The sequence below is a fragment of the Euphorbia lathyris genome, chromosome 4 (assembly GCF_963576675.1).
Source record: "Euphorbia lathyris chromosome 4, ddEupLath1.1, whole genome shotgun sequence".
NCBI lineage: Eukaryota > Viridiplantae > Streptophyta > Magnoliopsida > Malpighiales > Euphorbiaceae > Euphorbia > Euphorbia lathyris.
The window spans coordinates 591,873-609,928 of record NC_088913.1 but is presented as its reverse complement, the minus strand read 5'-3'; the positions used below and the strand labels follow the sequence as shown (position 1 = coordinate 609,928).

At 35.1% G+C, this 18,056-nt stretch overlaps 1 protein-coding gene across 1 annotated transcript; it reads left to right on the top strand.

Moving 5' to 3' along the window:
• Positions 1 to 7,664: 7,664 nt before the first annotated feature.
• On the top strand, positions 7,665 to 8,855 carry LOC136226159 (F-box/LRR-repeat protein 25-like; the record flags this gene model as incomplete). Its single annotated transcript, XM_066014492.1, has 1 exon — positions 7,665 to 8,855. A coding segment is annotated over one exon (1,191 nt), but the record flags the coding sequence as incomplete, so codon positions are not given.
• Between the last annotated feature and the right edge of the window lie 9,201 nt (positions 8,856 to 18,056).

Genomic DNA, 18,056 nt, shown 5'->3' with positions numbered 1-18,056 from the left:
TGTTGGGCGACATTTTCCAAGGCAACTCAGTGAACTCCTCGAAGATTCTAATGGAGGGGTTAGTTGCTGCTTCCCGTTCGAAGAACCAGAAGATTGGGTTCGCCAACATCATTTGTGGAATAATTTTAGGAGCCAAGGGAACCATTTATGTCCCTTGGACTGATACAGAACCATTCCCTATTCTAGACTACGAGTTCTTGGAAAACGAGGGGCTTGTTAAACGACTTTTCTGTTCTGGTCCAACATTCCTTTCTGCACCAGAGAGGCAAGTCTTCATTCAAACGAAGATTAACAGGGCCAATGCACATCGTCTGTGATCTACTTAGGGATATAATTTGAGTTTCTGTTGTTTTATTATATATATGATTGTTTGTTTATAATTTGAGTTTTTATGAGTAAGATGATTTTATGTAGATATGTATTAAGGTATTGTTTATATTTTGATTATAATTAATGAAAGTGCATTAATTCTTTATTTCATTTCTTTCATTTAAGGAACAACCCTTGGTTTTCCTTCAATTTAATATTTCAGTTTTGTTTATCTCAGTTTCAGGGATTCATTTTAACATTAATGTCACTTACTTCTAAGAGGAATTGGTTTAGAAGTGTTAAAATCCTCAAAAACAGTCCCCATTTTACCCAGATTTTTCAAAATCTCAGTTGAGATTGCGAATTCTCAGTTGAGACAGCAGAGGAAAAAAAATTCAGCGAAATTTCATCCCCCTACCTACTTGCTGTCGCGACTGAGATTTTGAAAATCTCAGTCGCGACTTGCGACCTACAGGGACGGGATTTGGGCGAATTTTCCTTCTTTTCCTCTTCCTACTCTAAATTAATTACCTATTCACCTATCCTAATCAATACCTATTACTTACACCTATTTAAATCACATAATTTTACACCAATCAATCATCTTTTCTCTCCCCAATACCAAGATTCACTCATCTTCCCTATAAATCTTTACCCTATTCATCTTCTTCTTCCCCAATTCACCACCATTATCTTTTACTCTTACTTTTATCCTTTCATATTTTCTTCATCTCTTTCACCCAAAATTCAAAAAAATGCCTAGACAAAAGACCGTTGCTAACAAAGCCAAGGCCACTGAAGTCAATAGATTACGGGTTCAATATGGAGCACCATTCGATATTACGACGGAAGCCGAAGGACGCAAATATCGCCGGTTTTCTAATAGCCTAATCGAGTTCGTCGACATGCTTTTTCTTGACACCGACACGGTAAACACACTTTCTTTTACCGAGCGTATTGATGAATTTCTTTCCGTTCTTGGTTGGAAATGATTTGCTAGTATGCGTTTTCCTAGTCTTAAATCGCATATTATTGAGTTTTTGGTTACTCTAACCTATGACAAGAAGAAATGAGTTATCTCTTTTCGGAGTGATGGAGTCCGTTATGATGTTGGGTATGCGGCCATGAACCGTTGGTTTGGTTTTCCTACTCGGAATTTTTATTCCAAGCCAAAGCCTTTTGATTCACACACGGTTTGGAATTCTTTAACCGGTTTAGATGTTTTTAGTCCGAAGAATACATCTAGTAAGCTACTTAAGGATGATTGTATCTTCTTCTTTCACAAGTTTTTATCATTTTCCTTATTTGGTCGGGTTGAAAGCTCCAAAGTGCAAGTTCGAGATTTGGTTGTGTTGGATGCTATTTTTAAGGGTTTGACAATTGATAGTATTGAGATGATATTTACTAATTTAGTTCGAGCTTCCAAGTCCCACAATAAGCAAGTGCCTATGGGTAATTTAATTACCGGCATTGTTTTGGGCGCTCGAGGTGAATTAGCGGCTTATCAAAATATGCCTCATGTTGGTTTACCTTCATTGGACCTCACGGCACTTCAAAGGGCCAATTTATTGAAGAAAATGGGACCCCCCGCCTTTATCTCTTATGCGGATCGCACAAGACGTGTTTTTACTACCATGAGTAGTGAAGCCTCGGGTTCTCAAGGTTTAGGTGCCCAAGATGATGATGAGGAAGATGAAGAGGAATTTGATGAAGCGGAAGAGGAGGAGGAGAATGTTGATGTTAATGCCACCGAGCAAGTAAATGTGGAACCAAATGAAGAAGAACAAGTTGGATGGCAACGTGTTTTGCAACAAATGAACGAGCATAACCGTCCCATGAATTTGCGGTTAGATGAAGTCGTTGCCAACAATACTGAAATGAGTTCAAGGACCACTACGTTGAGTCGTGAGCACAAATCTACTCGTCGCCGGTTGCTCTCTTTCTTCTGACGCCAAGGAGTTGAGACTACGCCTTCTCCACCACCTTCACCTTGATAGGTTTTATCCTTTCTATCTTTAACTCATTTCCATTATTATTATTATGTCTTGTTCAATTCGATACAATCTTTAAAATTATGTTTGGTACAATTCTCTTTATTATTATGTTTGAATGTTATGGTACTCTATTATTTTCAATTCTAATTCGTATGATTTATTTCGTACTATTTTTCGTGTTTTATCGCTTTTTGCACCAATGAGGACATGGTCCAAATTAAGTGTGGGAGGAGGTATTTCATATTCATTTTATTTTTTAAGTACGAATGAATGCCACGAATGAGAATGAATGCTATTTATTTAAGTATAAATGCATGTTGTTATTCAAAGTTTAAGTAAAGTATATAATGTAACATTTTTTTTAAAACATTAATGCAACATTTTTATATAAAGTGCAACATTTTTCAAAAATACTCGCAATTTTTCGTAAACATATATTTTTGTTAAGTATATATTTCATATATTTCAAATAAATTTAACTTTCAAAATAATGTTAAGCATATTTTAAGGTTATCATTATTGATAGAAATAATATTTCTATACGGGCTATATTTTTACAAATATTTTTACAAATCTCCGATACGATTTTATCAAAAACGTCTCGAGTAAATGTATATAAGTAAAATTTCTTTAGTTTCAAATCTCAACTTTATATCATGAATTCATGATAAATATAAATCTTATTTTCATTTTTCAATTAGGTTTATAGGCATAAATCAAACTAACAACTTTAGCTTTTTAGCTCGATATTATTTTTCGTCTTACATTAAAAACCAATTGAAGTTTTTAAGGAAACTTTAGCCATAATACATGTTGAATTTTAAGTCAATATAGGATGAATGTGCTATTTTTCTTTTCCCAATTTATAATTTTTATTCTATAACTCGTATTCTTAACTTTTGGCCACGATTGAGACCAACCTTATCACAATTGAGGTATGAAAGGGAAGAACATTAAGTACCGTTTACTTTTGGCCACGATTGCGACCACCCTTATCACGGTCGAGGTATGAAAGGAACGTTAGAAATCAAAGCAAAATTAAACCTGTTTAAAGTTTTAAGTAACGATTGCGTCCACCCATGGCATGGTCGGTACCTCTTAAACAAACACGAAAGAAATTAATACGTATAAAGTTACGATCGAGACCACCCTTATCTTGGGCGTAACTAAACAAATATATTAAACCTAAGTCCTTAATAAATCTATATTTGCAATAGTTTAGGTTTGGGAAAGGAAATTTTGTGCTTAGAAATGCCTTGAGACGAAAGATTCAAAAACATGCGTGCTTACACCGTCTCGAATACTTCAATATAAAAATTGAAATACAAGACGAGTAATATATCTCTTTTACACTAGCTAGTTTGATACTTTGCATATAAATTTACCATGAAAAGTTTATTTTTCAGTTTAACTAATTCAAAGAGGAATATATGGATATATGTTCTATTTATAAAGAGATTGATTAAAGAATAAATTCAGTGAAATTTTGCTCGGGACTAGCAAAAGCTTAAGTGTGGGAGTTTGTTAAGCCCAAAATATACCTAAAATATCATACATAAATACGTTAAAATTACATTAAAATCATGCTAATTATATTCATTTGGAATACTTTTACGTCTTTATTTACTTCTTTGATGCAAGGTACTTAATTATTTGGTTAAATCCAAATATGAGCGAAAACGGATCTAAAACGGAGCTAAAATGGAGGAAAAACCTAAAAAACGTATCGAGAACGCATATCAGCTAGAAGAACGCTCAAGGAGGACGAAAAGCAGTCGAGAGACAGGGAAAATATCTCTCTGTCGCGACTGAGATTTTCATAATCTCAGTCGCGACTTACGGAAGCCAGCTCGGGAGAAAGACGAAGTTTTCACTCGTCCCTATACCCCCTGTCGCGACTGAGATTTTCAGAATCTCAGTCGTGACAGCGAACCATTCTGCACACAAAACACATGTTTTAAATCGGAAAAACGCGTCTGTTCGTTCGGATAAAAGCAACCCTTCACCAGCGGACACGACCCATCATTTACAACCCTTCAACAACTATAAATAAGTGATCCATTTCAGAATTGAAAAGGTTGGAAAAAGTTAGAGAAATTAGAGAAGAAAGTTATTATGTTGAGTTTCTGATTCAGAAAAGAATCAGAAAGTTAGATTTCATTTCTGTGTAAACAATCGTGTTGTACACGAATTGTTATTAGATTAGTTATAAAAACAGTATTAGTTTAGTTTTCATTCTGGTAGTGGACGAGATCAGTCTCTATTCCGAAGATCCAGCGAGAAGAATTGACGGCTGAAGCGCATGAGGTTTGACGCACCTACGGAGTTTGAGAGAAAGATTGTCAACCCGGATCTCAAAGTTTTCGTTACAATGTTATCCAAGTTTCTACTTCTCAGTTAACTTGTGAAAATTCACATTTCATCAATGATATACCTATTTATTCAATATATTCTTACCGTTGATTATTTTGATATTGTTCTGACAAAATGATTTTCAAAATGATAAATTGGTGTTTTTATTAAAACGTTCTATTCCATCTTATTCTTATAAGAACTTTGTTGAACACTTGACAGATTTAGTTTTTATGGATGACATGATCGCTGATCGCGGCTTATCAGACAATAAAATACTAGTTTGATTAAGGTAGAAATCTGCTCCGATCCAGAGAGATTTCTACGGTTCAAAGCCATTTAATTGAATAAATCGCTATATTGTTACATGTTTATAATCTTACAAAGTTAAAGTTGTTTTCTTTGCTTTATGAAAATAAGTTTTATACCTATTATTTATTCCAATTACGGAAGTATCTGTCTTGTAATCAAAATTCCAAAACAGAAATGTTCTCTAAACTCGATATAATCCTTCTATCTAATCCTAATTTACCAAAACCAATTCCATCAATTAAAACGTATTTCTTTTATTAAACCTAAACACGTGATTAAACCGAATTAAATAAAGTTTTAGTTAAAAAGCGTTCCGTGTGGGTTCGATATCTTTTATTACTACAAGCGTATACCGTGCACTTGCGGAAATCGCTCAACAGAGCACAACGGGTTTTGCTTCAGATTGGGTTGATGCGCTCTTGAATCTGCAACCTGCTGTGATGACCATAACAGTTGCCGCCCTCATAAGTATTCTGTTTGTGACCTTGTGGCCGGAACCTTCAGACTGGTAAATAGAAACCCCTTTTGCTCAATGCATTTATTGAATTCCCTACTTGGTTTTTGTCTTAATTTTTTTTTCGATTTTATGACAGAAGAACTAGAAAAACTCATTGGCCGTGAAAGCATTGAGAAGACTTCCTTCTAAAAAAACTTATTCTCACCTTCACAACAACAAGAGGATCATCAATGTCTAAGATTCGGGCTCCGAAGCAAAACAGATCTATTATTTGTACTTCTTTTCTATAGCAGCTGTTACTCATAAGATATAAATCCTAGATTAATTAAAATTGACTTGAATAGTAAAGATTTTAAGTTGTTTAAGTTATAGTTTTTGAGATGAGCCATCTAATATTTCTGTTGTCGATTGTATTTTATGTTAAAGTTTATGCTAAATACATATGTTGTCGGTTGTATCCACTTGGTGTGAAAATTCAACTGTCCCTTTGAATTTCAAAAGTTCAAAATATTTCATAGTTTTGTCCTTTTGCATTCAATAATTCATTTTCTTAACCAATTGCATATTTATACTTGTCTAATTACATTCAATAATCTAAAAATTCAATTGTCTTGTGAACTTTTAAAAGTTTGTAATTACATTTTTGACACGTGGTGGAGCGTGTTTGTTTTTATCAAAATATCTAAAATGTTTATTGGATTACTAATATAATTACTAACCAATTAAAAATGTAAGAAACTGTTCGAGTTATAGACAAAATTATTTGAAATGTCTAATGTGATAAATAACAATCAAACTAGTTTTTTCAAAATTCTGGTAACGTAGAGCTAAAATTGATTTTGTTTGGAAACGTTGGGATTAAATTTGCACCATTCCTAAGGTCCAGTTTAATACTGCTATGGCCAACAGAACCACCTATCGGAGAAAGTGATGTGGTAAAAAGCTGACAAGTATTTAGTAAGCATAATAAAAAAATTAAAACTTAAGAAACAATAAATAAATTTATTAGGTTATATTGAAAGTTAATGTTCCAACAAAATCAATATTAGATTTTCTCATAAGTTGTGTGAACTACTCTTTCTGGTGAAAGAATCTTTCCCAACTTATAAAGAAACGGTTTTTGCAATTACCAAACTGTGTTTTTATCTAGAAAAGCTACTTTTAAGACCTCAATGACCATGTTGGACAAATAATTGTTAATTGATAGCAGACTAACCGATTGTGTAAATTTGTTTGGTAAAAACTTAGCAATTGATTACTAATAACTCTTATATGGGGTTAAAGGGTAGTAATTAAGATTAAAAATATCATTAAAAAAGTTAGAGCAATAAACTAATTGAGAAAGCTAATAAAACGAGTTTTTTTGGATACAATAATCGCTTTCAAACATCTTTTCACCAAACACAATTATTAGAGGTTGACAAATCAAAACCTCTAAAATAGTTTAAACCTCTAATTTTAGTCAAAAAATTTCTCTATCAAACATGCCTTAAATATGTACTTCGTAAAAAAACGTAGACCCTAACATTAATAAGGAATAGTTAGAATTGCCATAATTGTAATTTACCCCATGTATAAGTGGGAATAATTAGAATTGCCAAAACCGTGTTTTAAGCCCCCAAAATAATTTATTCAAGGGCAAATAAATTATTAGTCCCTGTCTTTTTGCCTAATACACAATTTAGTCCACCTGTTTTGAAAAACACATTATAAGGTCTCTATCTTTTATCAATATTAATCATTTGGTCATTCTGTCTTGTTTTTTGAGATTTTTAACCGAACATATCTTAACTTTCAGGACAGCTATAATAATACAAAATAATCATGTTACTCTGTTATTTTCTGTCTGTCTATTTATGCTAAATATAACAATTAGAAAGCTAAAAAAATTTAGACAGAAGGACCAATAAGTTAATATTAAAAAAAAGATAGGAATCTTATAATATGTTTTTTTTAAATAGATGGACTAAACGTATATTAGTTAAAAAGAATGAGACTAATAAATTATTTACCCTTTATTCAATTAAGCATCTAACCTTTTATACTGTAATAACCTATTTCATCGCAAACTTATTTTTATTCAAGTCCATTATAGACTTCGACTGCGCAGCAGAAAATTGATAAGAATGGACCAGAACAACAGTGAGGAGGAAAGCGTCGGAGCTTCATCGGTTGATGACACCGAGGAGGAGAGTGGTGGATCTTCATGGGAAGATGACACTGAGAGGGCATGAAACAAAAGGCTGAAGCTGCAGGGGGAAGAAGATAGAATCAGTGCTTTGCCAGATTCCCTAATTCAACATATCCTCTCTTTTTTGCCCTCAACCAAACAAGCTATTCGCACTGGAATTCTTTCAAAACGATGGCAGAATCAATGGAGCCGAGTTCCCATCCTCATTTTCGATTCTACTAGTAAGAATGATAAAAATTTCTCTCATTTCATCGACAGAACCCTAACTCTGCATGATTGTTCGAAGATAAAGAAATTTCATGTGCAATATGATGGTTACTTAGAGAGTGACGCTCAATTAACTTCAGAGATCCGTTTTGCAATAAGAAAAGATGTGGAGGAACTAATCTTGCATCTCTATCCTGAAGATGAGAACGAGGAGATTCCCTATGTGTTGCCGAAATTCGTTTACAACAATGTTTCGTTTGTTAAATTAGAGTTGTTCAAGTGTGATTTTATATTTGATTGGAGGCTAAATAAATCAAAATTGAAGATAAATTGGCCACGTCTCAAGGAATTAAAGTTGGAATGTTCTTGTATTCGTGATTTGGCTATAGAAAAAGTTGTATTCGGCAGTCCCGTACTTGAATTGTTGGAATTAACCAGATGTATTGGGTTCGCTAACGTGGTTATTGCTTCCAAATCTTTGAAAAAATTGATCTTTGTAGACGCTGAATGTCTCAATTACCGAGGGCACCTTGAAATTTCATGTCCAAATCTTGAGGAATTATCTATCAAGATATCAGAGAATATGGATACTGCATGGTCTGACTTGCCTGATCAAACGATTGAAAATGTTTTATCTAGCAGTCCCTTACTTCATAAGTTGGAATTAACAGACTATGGATTACCGGAAGGTCGTTCTTCTGATCGGCTCGTTATTGCTTCAAAATCTTTGAAAAAATTAGTTTTGGGAGCAACCCATAATACTTTTGATTTTGAAATTTCATGTCCAAAACTTGAGGAATTAGATTTTTATCGATTTGTGCCGTGTGTATATTCTTCTTTTGAAGATTTAGATTCTAAATCTCCATGGGAGCGATGTTTGGCAATGAAGATTTTCGGGCAGCTTCAACATATGAAGCTGTTTGAAATTGGAAGCTGGGTTATCAAGGTAACTTATAAAGCTTTTCCTTCTTGTTGTTTGGATGTAGATTCTTATTATTCCTGCATTTTCATTTTTGTTACGTTTGAACTTTGAAGATTCTATCAGCTTTGGAGATGGAAGGTCTATCTTCTCCTTTATTAAATTGCAAATGTTTGACTGTGGATGGTACTAATTTTGATGAGGACCTGCCTGGAATAATATGTGCAATTCGCAGTTCACCTATGCTTGAAAAATTAGTTATAAAGTTGCAGCATATTAAGGTATGATTTGTTTCAATCAATCGTAACTTCAATTCTAATCCAAGGTGGTAACTTGGTAGTTTAATGAGTTCATAAATTAAATCATAGCATCAAAATTGATTGTCATGCCAATTATATTTGATTTCCATGTGCCATCCTCTAAGTTTTTGGGCTAACAAACTCTATCTATAGTCTCGAAGCACTGGAACGCTTCGGGACTTGAATGATCGCATGAGCAAGAAGAACTACTGGGATTCAAATGGAACTGTTTTCAATTGTTCAATGTCAAATTTGAAGACTGTTAAGATTATTGGGCTCTCATGGAAAGATGATAAACATAAACCTGTGTTCAAATTTGTTGAGTTCCTACTGCAGAATGGAAGAATGCTGGACAAGGTAGTCATCATTTTAGCAGATTGTGGAACAGGAATTCCGTTCGAAGTTTCTAAAAAAATTTTAAGCTTCCAAAGATGTTTTCCGCATACAACTATTGAGTTGCTAAGCTCTAACTAGCTAGGTATGTTCAAATATGTAGAACATGTTAAAAGTTTTAGCAGCTTTGATGTATGCTTTTGTACTTAGCTCATACAGTTGGAGGTTGTCTTGTGTATCTGATGATTATGTTACATGACTTTAATTAGCTTAAATTAATTTTCGCTATCGATACCAAATAGAAGTTCTTGCCTAGTAAACTACGTTCATGCATTGCATTTCTGTTATTTACTGATTCAGATCCATGATGATGGACATAGTTAATGTTGGAAAGATTGAAATAGGAGGATATGAGATTGAAATTTTTACCCATGAATGGTGAATTATATGTGTAAATATATCCGTGCCTCCATATACTTTTTCATTTTTATCTTCCCAACCAAACTGCATATAGCTTTAGTTGATTTCTGGATTGTGTGAAACTCATGGGGTCCTGCTGCGGCAGGACGGAGTAGACCGATCATATCCTATCAAAAACGGCCAAGACATCCATAATCCTAGTCGCTCTATCTTCAGCAAGGCCGTCCCTAAATGTGATGATTGCTCTCTATCATCTCTTGTGAATCCTCTAGCTTCTATGAGGCCTTCCACCGAATGTGATGAATACTTTTAATTCGCTGAAGGAAACACCTGCTAGTGTGTCTATGAGTATAGTAGCTATTGCTTCAGATGAAGATGCTACTGTCTTGATTCTGTAACCTATTCTGATGATGGGCATAGTAAGAAAAGCCATAAACAGCTGGTTAGTGTTCTAGTTAGAAAGAGATTAGCTTCCTATCATGTTGTTACAATATCTAGATGTGTTATTTTCAACCTTAGACGATAACTGGCATGTGAGATTTATTATATGTTGGAAAGATGAAAAATAGGACGACATAAATATGAACTTTTTTATGTATGAATCTAGATACATGAATGGTGAATTCTATATTGCATTTTGGCTGTTTGCTAATGCAATTTAATGTTGAAATTGAAAACACGATATGAACTAGAGCGCTGCTAACATTATGGTCTGTAAATTATTTCTTAGACATAAAGATACTTGAACTTTACACTATTGTAGCATTTGAGTCTAAATCTATAAAAATCCATTAAAATTTTAACAAAATAATGATGGTAAAATAGGTAATTGGTCGTAATATTCTTGTCATAAAATAGATATTAAATCAGTTAAGCACATGTTATCTTCTAGTTTTTATTATGCACAGTTTCACTCGCATCAATAGCGCACCCTCGAAAAAAAACTAGTTACTGGAAAAGGTACATTCACATTCGTAAACATGTCGTTAATGATATCAAGGTAGTCTGACACTTACGGTGCTGATATTGGAAACTCGGTGATGGACGGGTTATGTATTGTAGTATGCATATCTAAAAAAACATGACTCGTTTGTCATGCATATAGTATTGCATTATCCCAGGTAGCATTACAATTATCAGGGGTTGAATTCAATACCTGTAAGTTTTCATATCCTGCACTTCCTTTAGGAAGAGGCATCAGGCCTTGCTGAGAAGACAATAAATATCTCCGGGAAACATAATTCCCGCCTAGAGGCATTTATCATAGCCCTTGCCAAAGTGGCATAGAGGATCCTCGTTAGAAAATTTATGACAATTAAACATTATGTAAAGGCCTCATACATCATCAGCTCTCTAAACTTGTCCAAAATAGTAGATTGGCTTCCTGTATTTTGCAAGTGTCTCACCAGTTCCCTAACAAACAAGCGAAATTCACAAAACAGCCAAGTGAGATTCATAAAAAAAATTCATACCATATTTATAGAAACAATTGAGTGGCAACCTAAATTAATCTTGTGCAATTTGTCATCATTAAACTTTGTTTGACACATCACAAAAAAAAGACAGAAATTTGTTAGCATTAAACTTTGTAGACGGTCAAGCAGCATAGTTCAATAAACTCGCATGGTATCACTTGATTCTGCTCTATGTTCCATGAAAACTCTTCTTTATCAATATTTCTGGGTTCTGTCTGTTTTCGTTTCGTTTTTTTCTCATTTCCATTACAGTTTCCTAACTATGTTTCTTAAAAATAACGGTATCCGTTTCTGGTTCTGTTTCATATCCCCATGTGCAACATAGATTCTGCTTATTTATTTCAGCAGTTGCAGCTGTCACTTTTTTTTGGCCTCCACTTTCGCTATCAACTGATTTTCTCGATTTTGAGTTGTTCTTTGTCAGTTCTATGTTTATCTATCTCTATTTCCGGTTGATCTTTTTCCCTTAATAGTTTAGAGAAATAAGGTAACAAAATAGGCACATGGTTTTTGGGAATATCAATTTAAGCTCAACATACAAAATAATATAGGTTTAATTTTTAAAAAAGGTACCAATTTAGGCTCCAATATTGCCTCCTGAACATAGACATTGGTAAGGTACCAAAATAGACTTATGGTTTTTAGTGTTTTACTTTTGGGTTATATTGCCTCCTGAACTTGAATAAAAAGTTTGATTGATCCCACTGAACTTTAAAAGTGTGTTGATATCCCCTTCAACTTACATAAGATGTGCACTTAGCTCATTGAACTTGCGTAAAATATAATCAATTAATCACTCTGTTGCAAAATAAATAAATAAATAAATAAGCTACATGAGGAAGATGTATTGCATGCGCCTTAGAATGTGTTTGCACCAAAAATAAAGTTTTTTTTTATTGCATACCCTGGTTTACTCTTTTTCATGGGATAAACTTTTCTTTTTAGGAAACTTTTTCTTAAAATAACATTTTAGGAAACTTCTTCTTAAAAGGCATGTTTAGGAAACTTTTCATATTTTCCATTGATTTAGGATTTCCTAGAGTGAACCTCAGTTTCCCTCAAGGGAAACATCTAAAATACTGTACCAACTTCCTAGACGGTGTATCTTAGGGGAAACCATGGTCTACCTTAGGGGAAACCATGTAGTGTAACTCATGGGAAACCAACTTCCTATAGCGGACATCAGGAGGGACTTAAAGTAAACATATGGGAAATCATGTAGTGTACCTCATGGAAAATCATAGTGTACCTCATGGGAAATCAACTTCCTATAGTGGACATCAGGGGGGACTTAAAGTAAACATATGGGAAATCATGTAGTGTACCTCATGAGAAATCATAGTGTACCTCATGGGAAATCAACTTCCTATAGTGGACATCAGGGGGACTTAAAGTAAACATATGGGAAATCATGTAGTGTACCTCATGGGAAATCATAGTGTACCTCATGGGAAATCAACTTCCTATAGTGGACATCAGGGGGAACTTAAATTAAACATAGGGGAACCAAGTGCCAGCTAATATTTTAACGTGTTTTCGTGAGCCAATTAAAAAGCAGGAACAATCAGAAAGTGTACGTATCAATCCATCATGGAAGTTAAAGTGGAGGTTACTCAATATGGTGGAGAACGTGGATTAGTGGAAGCAAGCAGGAAGTTACCTCCAACATTTATAAATGGAAGGAAACACGATGAAATAGACCAATCAACCAACTCAACGACTCAACACATACAAGCCAAAACTCTAGCAAATTATCTCTAGACCTCAGCATTACAATTCTCAGTTTATTCCCTTAGATTCAATTTTCATTCAAGTTCAATTTCATTCAAGCTTCCAATACAATTTTATTTTATTTGTTCTTAATCATTTTCTATAAGGTCGGTATCGTTTTGATAATCGAATCTTTTAGGAATTTTCGGTCTCTTTATTCCGTACAATCGTTTGATAATTAGAAGTTAGTTAAGCGCAACTCAATTTCACTCCATAGTTTGAGAATACTATAATTTTCTGGCACGCCCGCAATTTCCCACAAAAGAGCCAAACAAAAATTGGCACGCTCGGTGGGACTCACAAAAGAGCCAAACAAAAATTGGCACGCCCAGTGAGACTCATAAAAGAGCCAAACAAAAATTGGCTTGCCCAGTGGGACTCATAAAAGAGCCAAACAAAAATTGGCACGCCCAGTGGGACGCAATCACAATACCTCCAAAGAAAAATGATAAGAACAACAAAGATCCTGTAGCAGCCAGCTCTGAAGAAGAGGAGGTCATGGCAACAGGCAATGTTCCACATATGGTGGAACGAATTGAAGCTGAAAATGTTGTTAACCCTAGAGGACAATCATGCATCTCCGCAGAGATCCAAAATTCACAATTCTTGCAGAGACATTTCAATTCCATTGAAAAGAATCTGGAAGCTTTAAGGAGCGATTTGAATCAAAAGATGGACAATATACTCCAGAAGCTATCATAGCCAGGGGTCATCAAGAGTGGAGGAAACCATGTTCCTCAAGGCTCCTTGGAGTCCAATGAAGGATGTGGTGTGTTCATCGCTGAGAAGTATCAGATTCCACCTTTGAGGGAGGATGTTGTCTCAAAAAAGGCCGCTACTTTTGCAGGCCAAGAAGATTCTAGTAAGTCACCTGCTCCTCAATGTTTTGAAAACACTAATCCTACCTCTCATACAGCTTCATATCACGAGGAGATAGGAGGCCACCATATCATTGGAGAGATGGGGGGCAACCATAGAGGAAATGAGAGAAACACTAGAATTCCTAATGTGCCTTATGTTCACCAACAGATTGGCAACCATCAACAGATTCCCCTAGTTACTGCGAAGATCATCCGAGAAGTTGTCCAAAAACTATATGAGTATGGCCTCCGTCAAGTTGGCCACTTTGAGTTTCACAAGCCAAGAAAAAAAAAGCAGCGATGAGATGCTAAGTCAAGGGAGAAGTAGGAGGTGAAGTTGAGGCTGGTGAGAATTCTTCTGATTGAAGAAATGAGATATTAGTATGAAGGTGATACAAATGCCGACTCCACGGCCTATATATTTTGTGTCGGCTAAAGAGTTATCATGCAACACTTTTAAAAGCTGACACCACGGCTTTTGAAGAATCAAGCATGAAATTTACGTTCCTCAAATTCATGCTTGAGGGGAGCAATTGTTTGCACCAAAAATAAAGTTTTTTTTTATTGCATACCTTGGTTTACTCTTTTTCATGGGATAAACTTTTCTTTTTAGGAAACTTTTTCTTAAAATAACATTTTAGGAAACTTTTTCTTAAAAGGCATGTTTAGGAAACTTTTCATTTCAGGAAACTTTTCATATTTTGCATTGATTTAGGATTTCCTAGAGTGAACCTCAGTTTCCCTCAAGGGAAACATCTAAAATACTGTACCAACTTCCTAGACGGTGTACCTTAGGGGAAACCATGGTCTACCTCAGGGGAAACCATGTAGTGTACCTCATGGGAAATCATAGTATACCTCGTGGGAAACCAACTTCCTATAACGGACATCAGGGGGGACTTAAAGTAAACATATGGGAAATCATGTAGTGTATCTCATGGGAAATCATAGTGTACCTCATGGGAAATTAACTTCCTATAGTGGACATCAGGGGGGACTTAAAGTAAACATATGGAAAATCATGTAGTGTACCTCATGGGAAATCAACTTCCTATAGTGGACATCAGGGGGGACTTAAAGTAAACATATGAGAAATCATGTAGTGTACCTCATGGAAAATCATAGTGTACCTCATGGGAAATCAACTTCCTATAGTGGACATCAGGGGGGAACTTAAAGTAAACATAGGGGAACCAAGTGCCAGCTAATATTTTAACGTGTTTTCGTGAGCCAATTAAAAAGCAGGAACAATCAGAAAGTGTACGTATCAATCCATCATGGAAGTTAAAGTGGAGGTTACTCAATATGGTGGAGAACGTGGATTAGTGGAAGCAAGCAGGAAGTTACCTCCAACATTTATAAATGGAAGGAATCACGATGAAATAGCCCAATCAACCAACTCAACGACTCAACACATACAAGCCAAAACTCTAGCAAATTATCTCTAGACCTCAACATTTTACAATTCTTAGTTTATTCCCTTAGATTCAATTTTCATTCAAGTTCAATTTCATTCAAGCTTCCAATACAATTTTATTTTATTTGTTCTTAATCATTTTCTGTAAGGTCGGTATCGTTTTGATAATTGAATCTTTTAGGAATTTTCGGTCTCTTTATTCCGTACAATCGTTTGATAATTAGAAGTTAGTTAAGCGCAACTCAATTTCACTCCATAGTTTGAGAATACTATAATTCTCTGGCACGCCCGCAATTTCCCACAAAAGAGCCAAACAAAAATTGGCACGCTTGGTGGGACTCACAAAAGAGCCAAACAAAAATTGGCACGCCCAATGGGACTCATAAAAGAGCCAAACAGAATGTTATTACATAATTCACATAACTGACTAAAACATATTAAAAATGAAGTTCTTATTTGCTCAATTATAGAACTTGTGTAACACATTTTCCACATTTAATTTACATTTTTGCAACTGAGTGATTAATTGATTACATTTTATGTAAGTTTAGGAGGCTAACTTAATATTTTGGACAAGTTCAGAAGATAAATGATATATTAAGTCTTTCCTTTTTTTCACTTTGGCAATTTCTCGTCAGTTTAGCTCTCAAGTCAACTCTTCGATCTTTTTGTGATTCTCCCTCAGCTCCTGACACTCACGATCTTGATGAATTTGTAATGAAAACATATTCATAAGACACTGCATTGCAAATTCAAACATAAAGGTCAAAAAATATTCTTTATCGAAACGATGTGGCATCAATATAGAAAGTTAAATATGGAATTCTTCGAAAATTAGCGGGAAGCATAAACGTCGCACAAATGGTCAACAAGATCGAAATTTAACATGTTATCGGATTCGCACACATCATTGTGAAGCCATTTTCGATACTCCTATATGTTATCATCCAGGCTCGAGTTTTCTTCCATTCACGAGATCTCGCAATGGAGTTAGTACTACTGACCCATTGACTGATTATCGAGGTCTTTATCCGTAAGAACTTTCCCTTTATTGCTATTCTCTTGAAAGTTTTTCTACATCCCTTGATAGGATAAGAGCGACCTTAATTTTAAGGGTTCAAGCAGCCAGTGGGGGAGCAAGTATTTCATAACTAGAGGCTAAATTTAGGACTGCGTTGGGATAATTTTTTTAAAGTCCAGCCTGTTAGGGTTGGGCAATTTTTTTAGCCTCGAGTGTGATAAAACTTTTTCGTTTTGGTGAGTGCACTGTAAAATTACAAATGATGATGAAAAATTAAGGATCTACAGGTTCAAAACAATTGAACCAAAAGTGCTAACTTTTTCTTTTGCTTTAATCCACGCTCCTTTTTATAAGTATAAATATAACTTCCTTAAAGTGGCTGCCCAGTGTTGGCAGGGACGGAGCCAGGGGGCGGGGAGGGTGGGTCGACCCTCTGGCCCTACCGGAAAACCCCCTGTATAGGGGGTTTTCTCCATTGCTCCGCTAAGGGCCATCATGGCTGGAGTCCCTCCAGTCATGACGGATGTATTTACAGTTGCAGAACTATTGGCACCCACTTACAAATTTTCAAGCTTCTTTTTCAACCACAATTTTTCGAGCATGTCCCTTACATGCTCTTGATTTGAATTACATGCTCTTGATTTGAATTACGCACTTGTGGAAATCTCTATTATTTCCCTATCCATTGGCACCCACTCACAAAATTCTTTGAGCATCACTTATTGTTTAGGATTATGTGGTTTCCCATTGTATTCAACAACCATGCCACGTATCTTGTTTTGAGTCGGTGTGAAAAGTTGCCTAAATAAAGAGGCAATAAGTCTAAATTCTCCTCGACAACAAACATAGCCACTATCTGAGACCATCTGAAGTGGCCTATTTGGCTTAAGGATAGATTGAGATCTCGTAGAACTTCTTAGAACAACGAAAGTATGGGAATTCGGAAGCCACACTCTGGATATGCTTTATAAAGGACAAAAACATTGTCCCTCCATTCTGTTTTTTGCTTGAATCTTAGGTGCAGGTGCCTCCAAGACACATGCCTATCTTATTCTATACATTATGGCTATAAAAAAACCACATCTTCAGGACTACATCTTCAGGTGTAAGTATGTTGACAACTTCGCAAACTAGGTGATACTTCTTAGTAGGTGTGGGGATGCTCGAATGTACTACCGGACGCACTCTAAGGTGTCTTCGCATGCCATAAACTCAAGCTTCTTTGAATTCTCAGGTTTTTCAAGAGAATGATTTTTATGATTTTATAAGAGTAAAAGACTAACCTGAATATGACAAAACTCTTTCTTTTTGTTTATTCAAATGTAGAAGGAAGTAGTGTTGCCTTTATATACACGAGTTCTTTTGAATGTGAATGAGTTTTTGTGACTAAGCATGAGATTCTAAATTGGAGGATAAATTGGTCACGTCTCAAGCAATTGAAGTTGGAATGTTATTATATACCTGACTGAGATCCTAAATTGGAGGATAAAACGGTCATGTCTCAAGTAATTGAAGTTGGAATGTTATTATATTTGTGATTCAACTATCAAAAAAGTTGTATCCGGCAGTCAGCTACTTGAATTGTTGGAATTAACTAGATGTATTGGGTATAGTGATCTTGTTATTGCTTCCAAATATTTGAAAAAATTGATCTTTGCAGACGTTGAAAGCCGCCACCTTGAAATTTTATGTCCAAAGCTTGAGCAATTATCTATCAAGA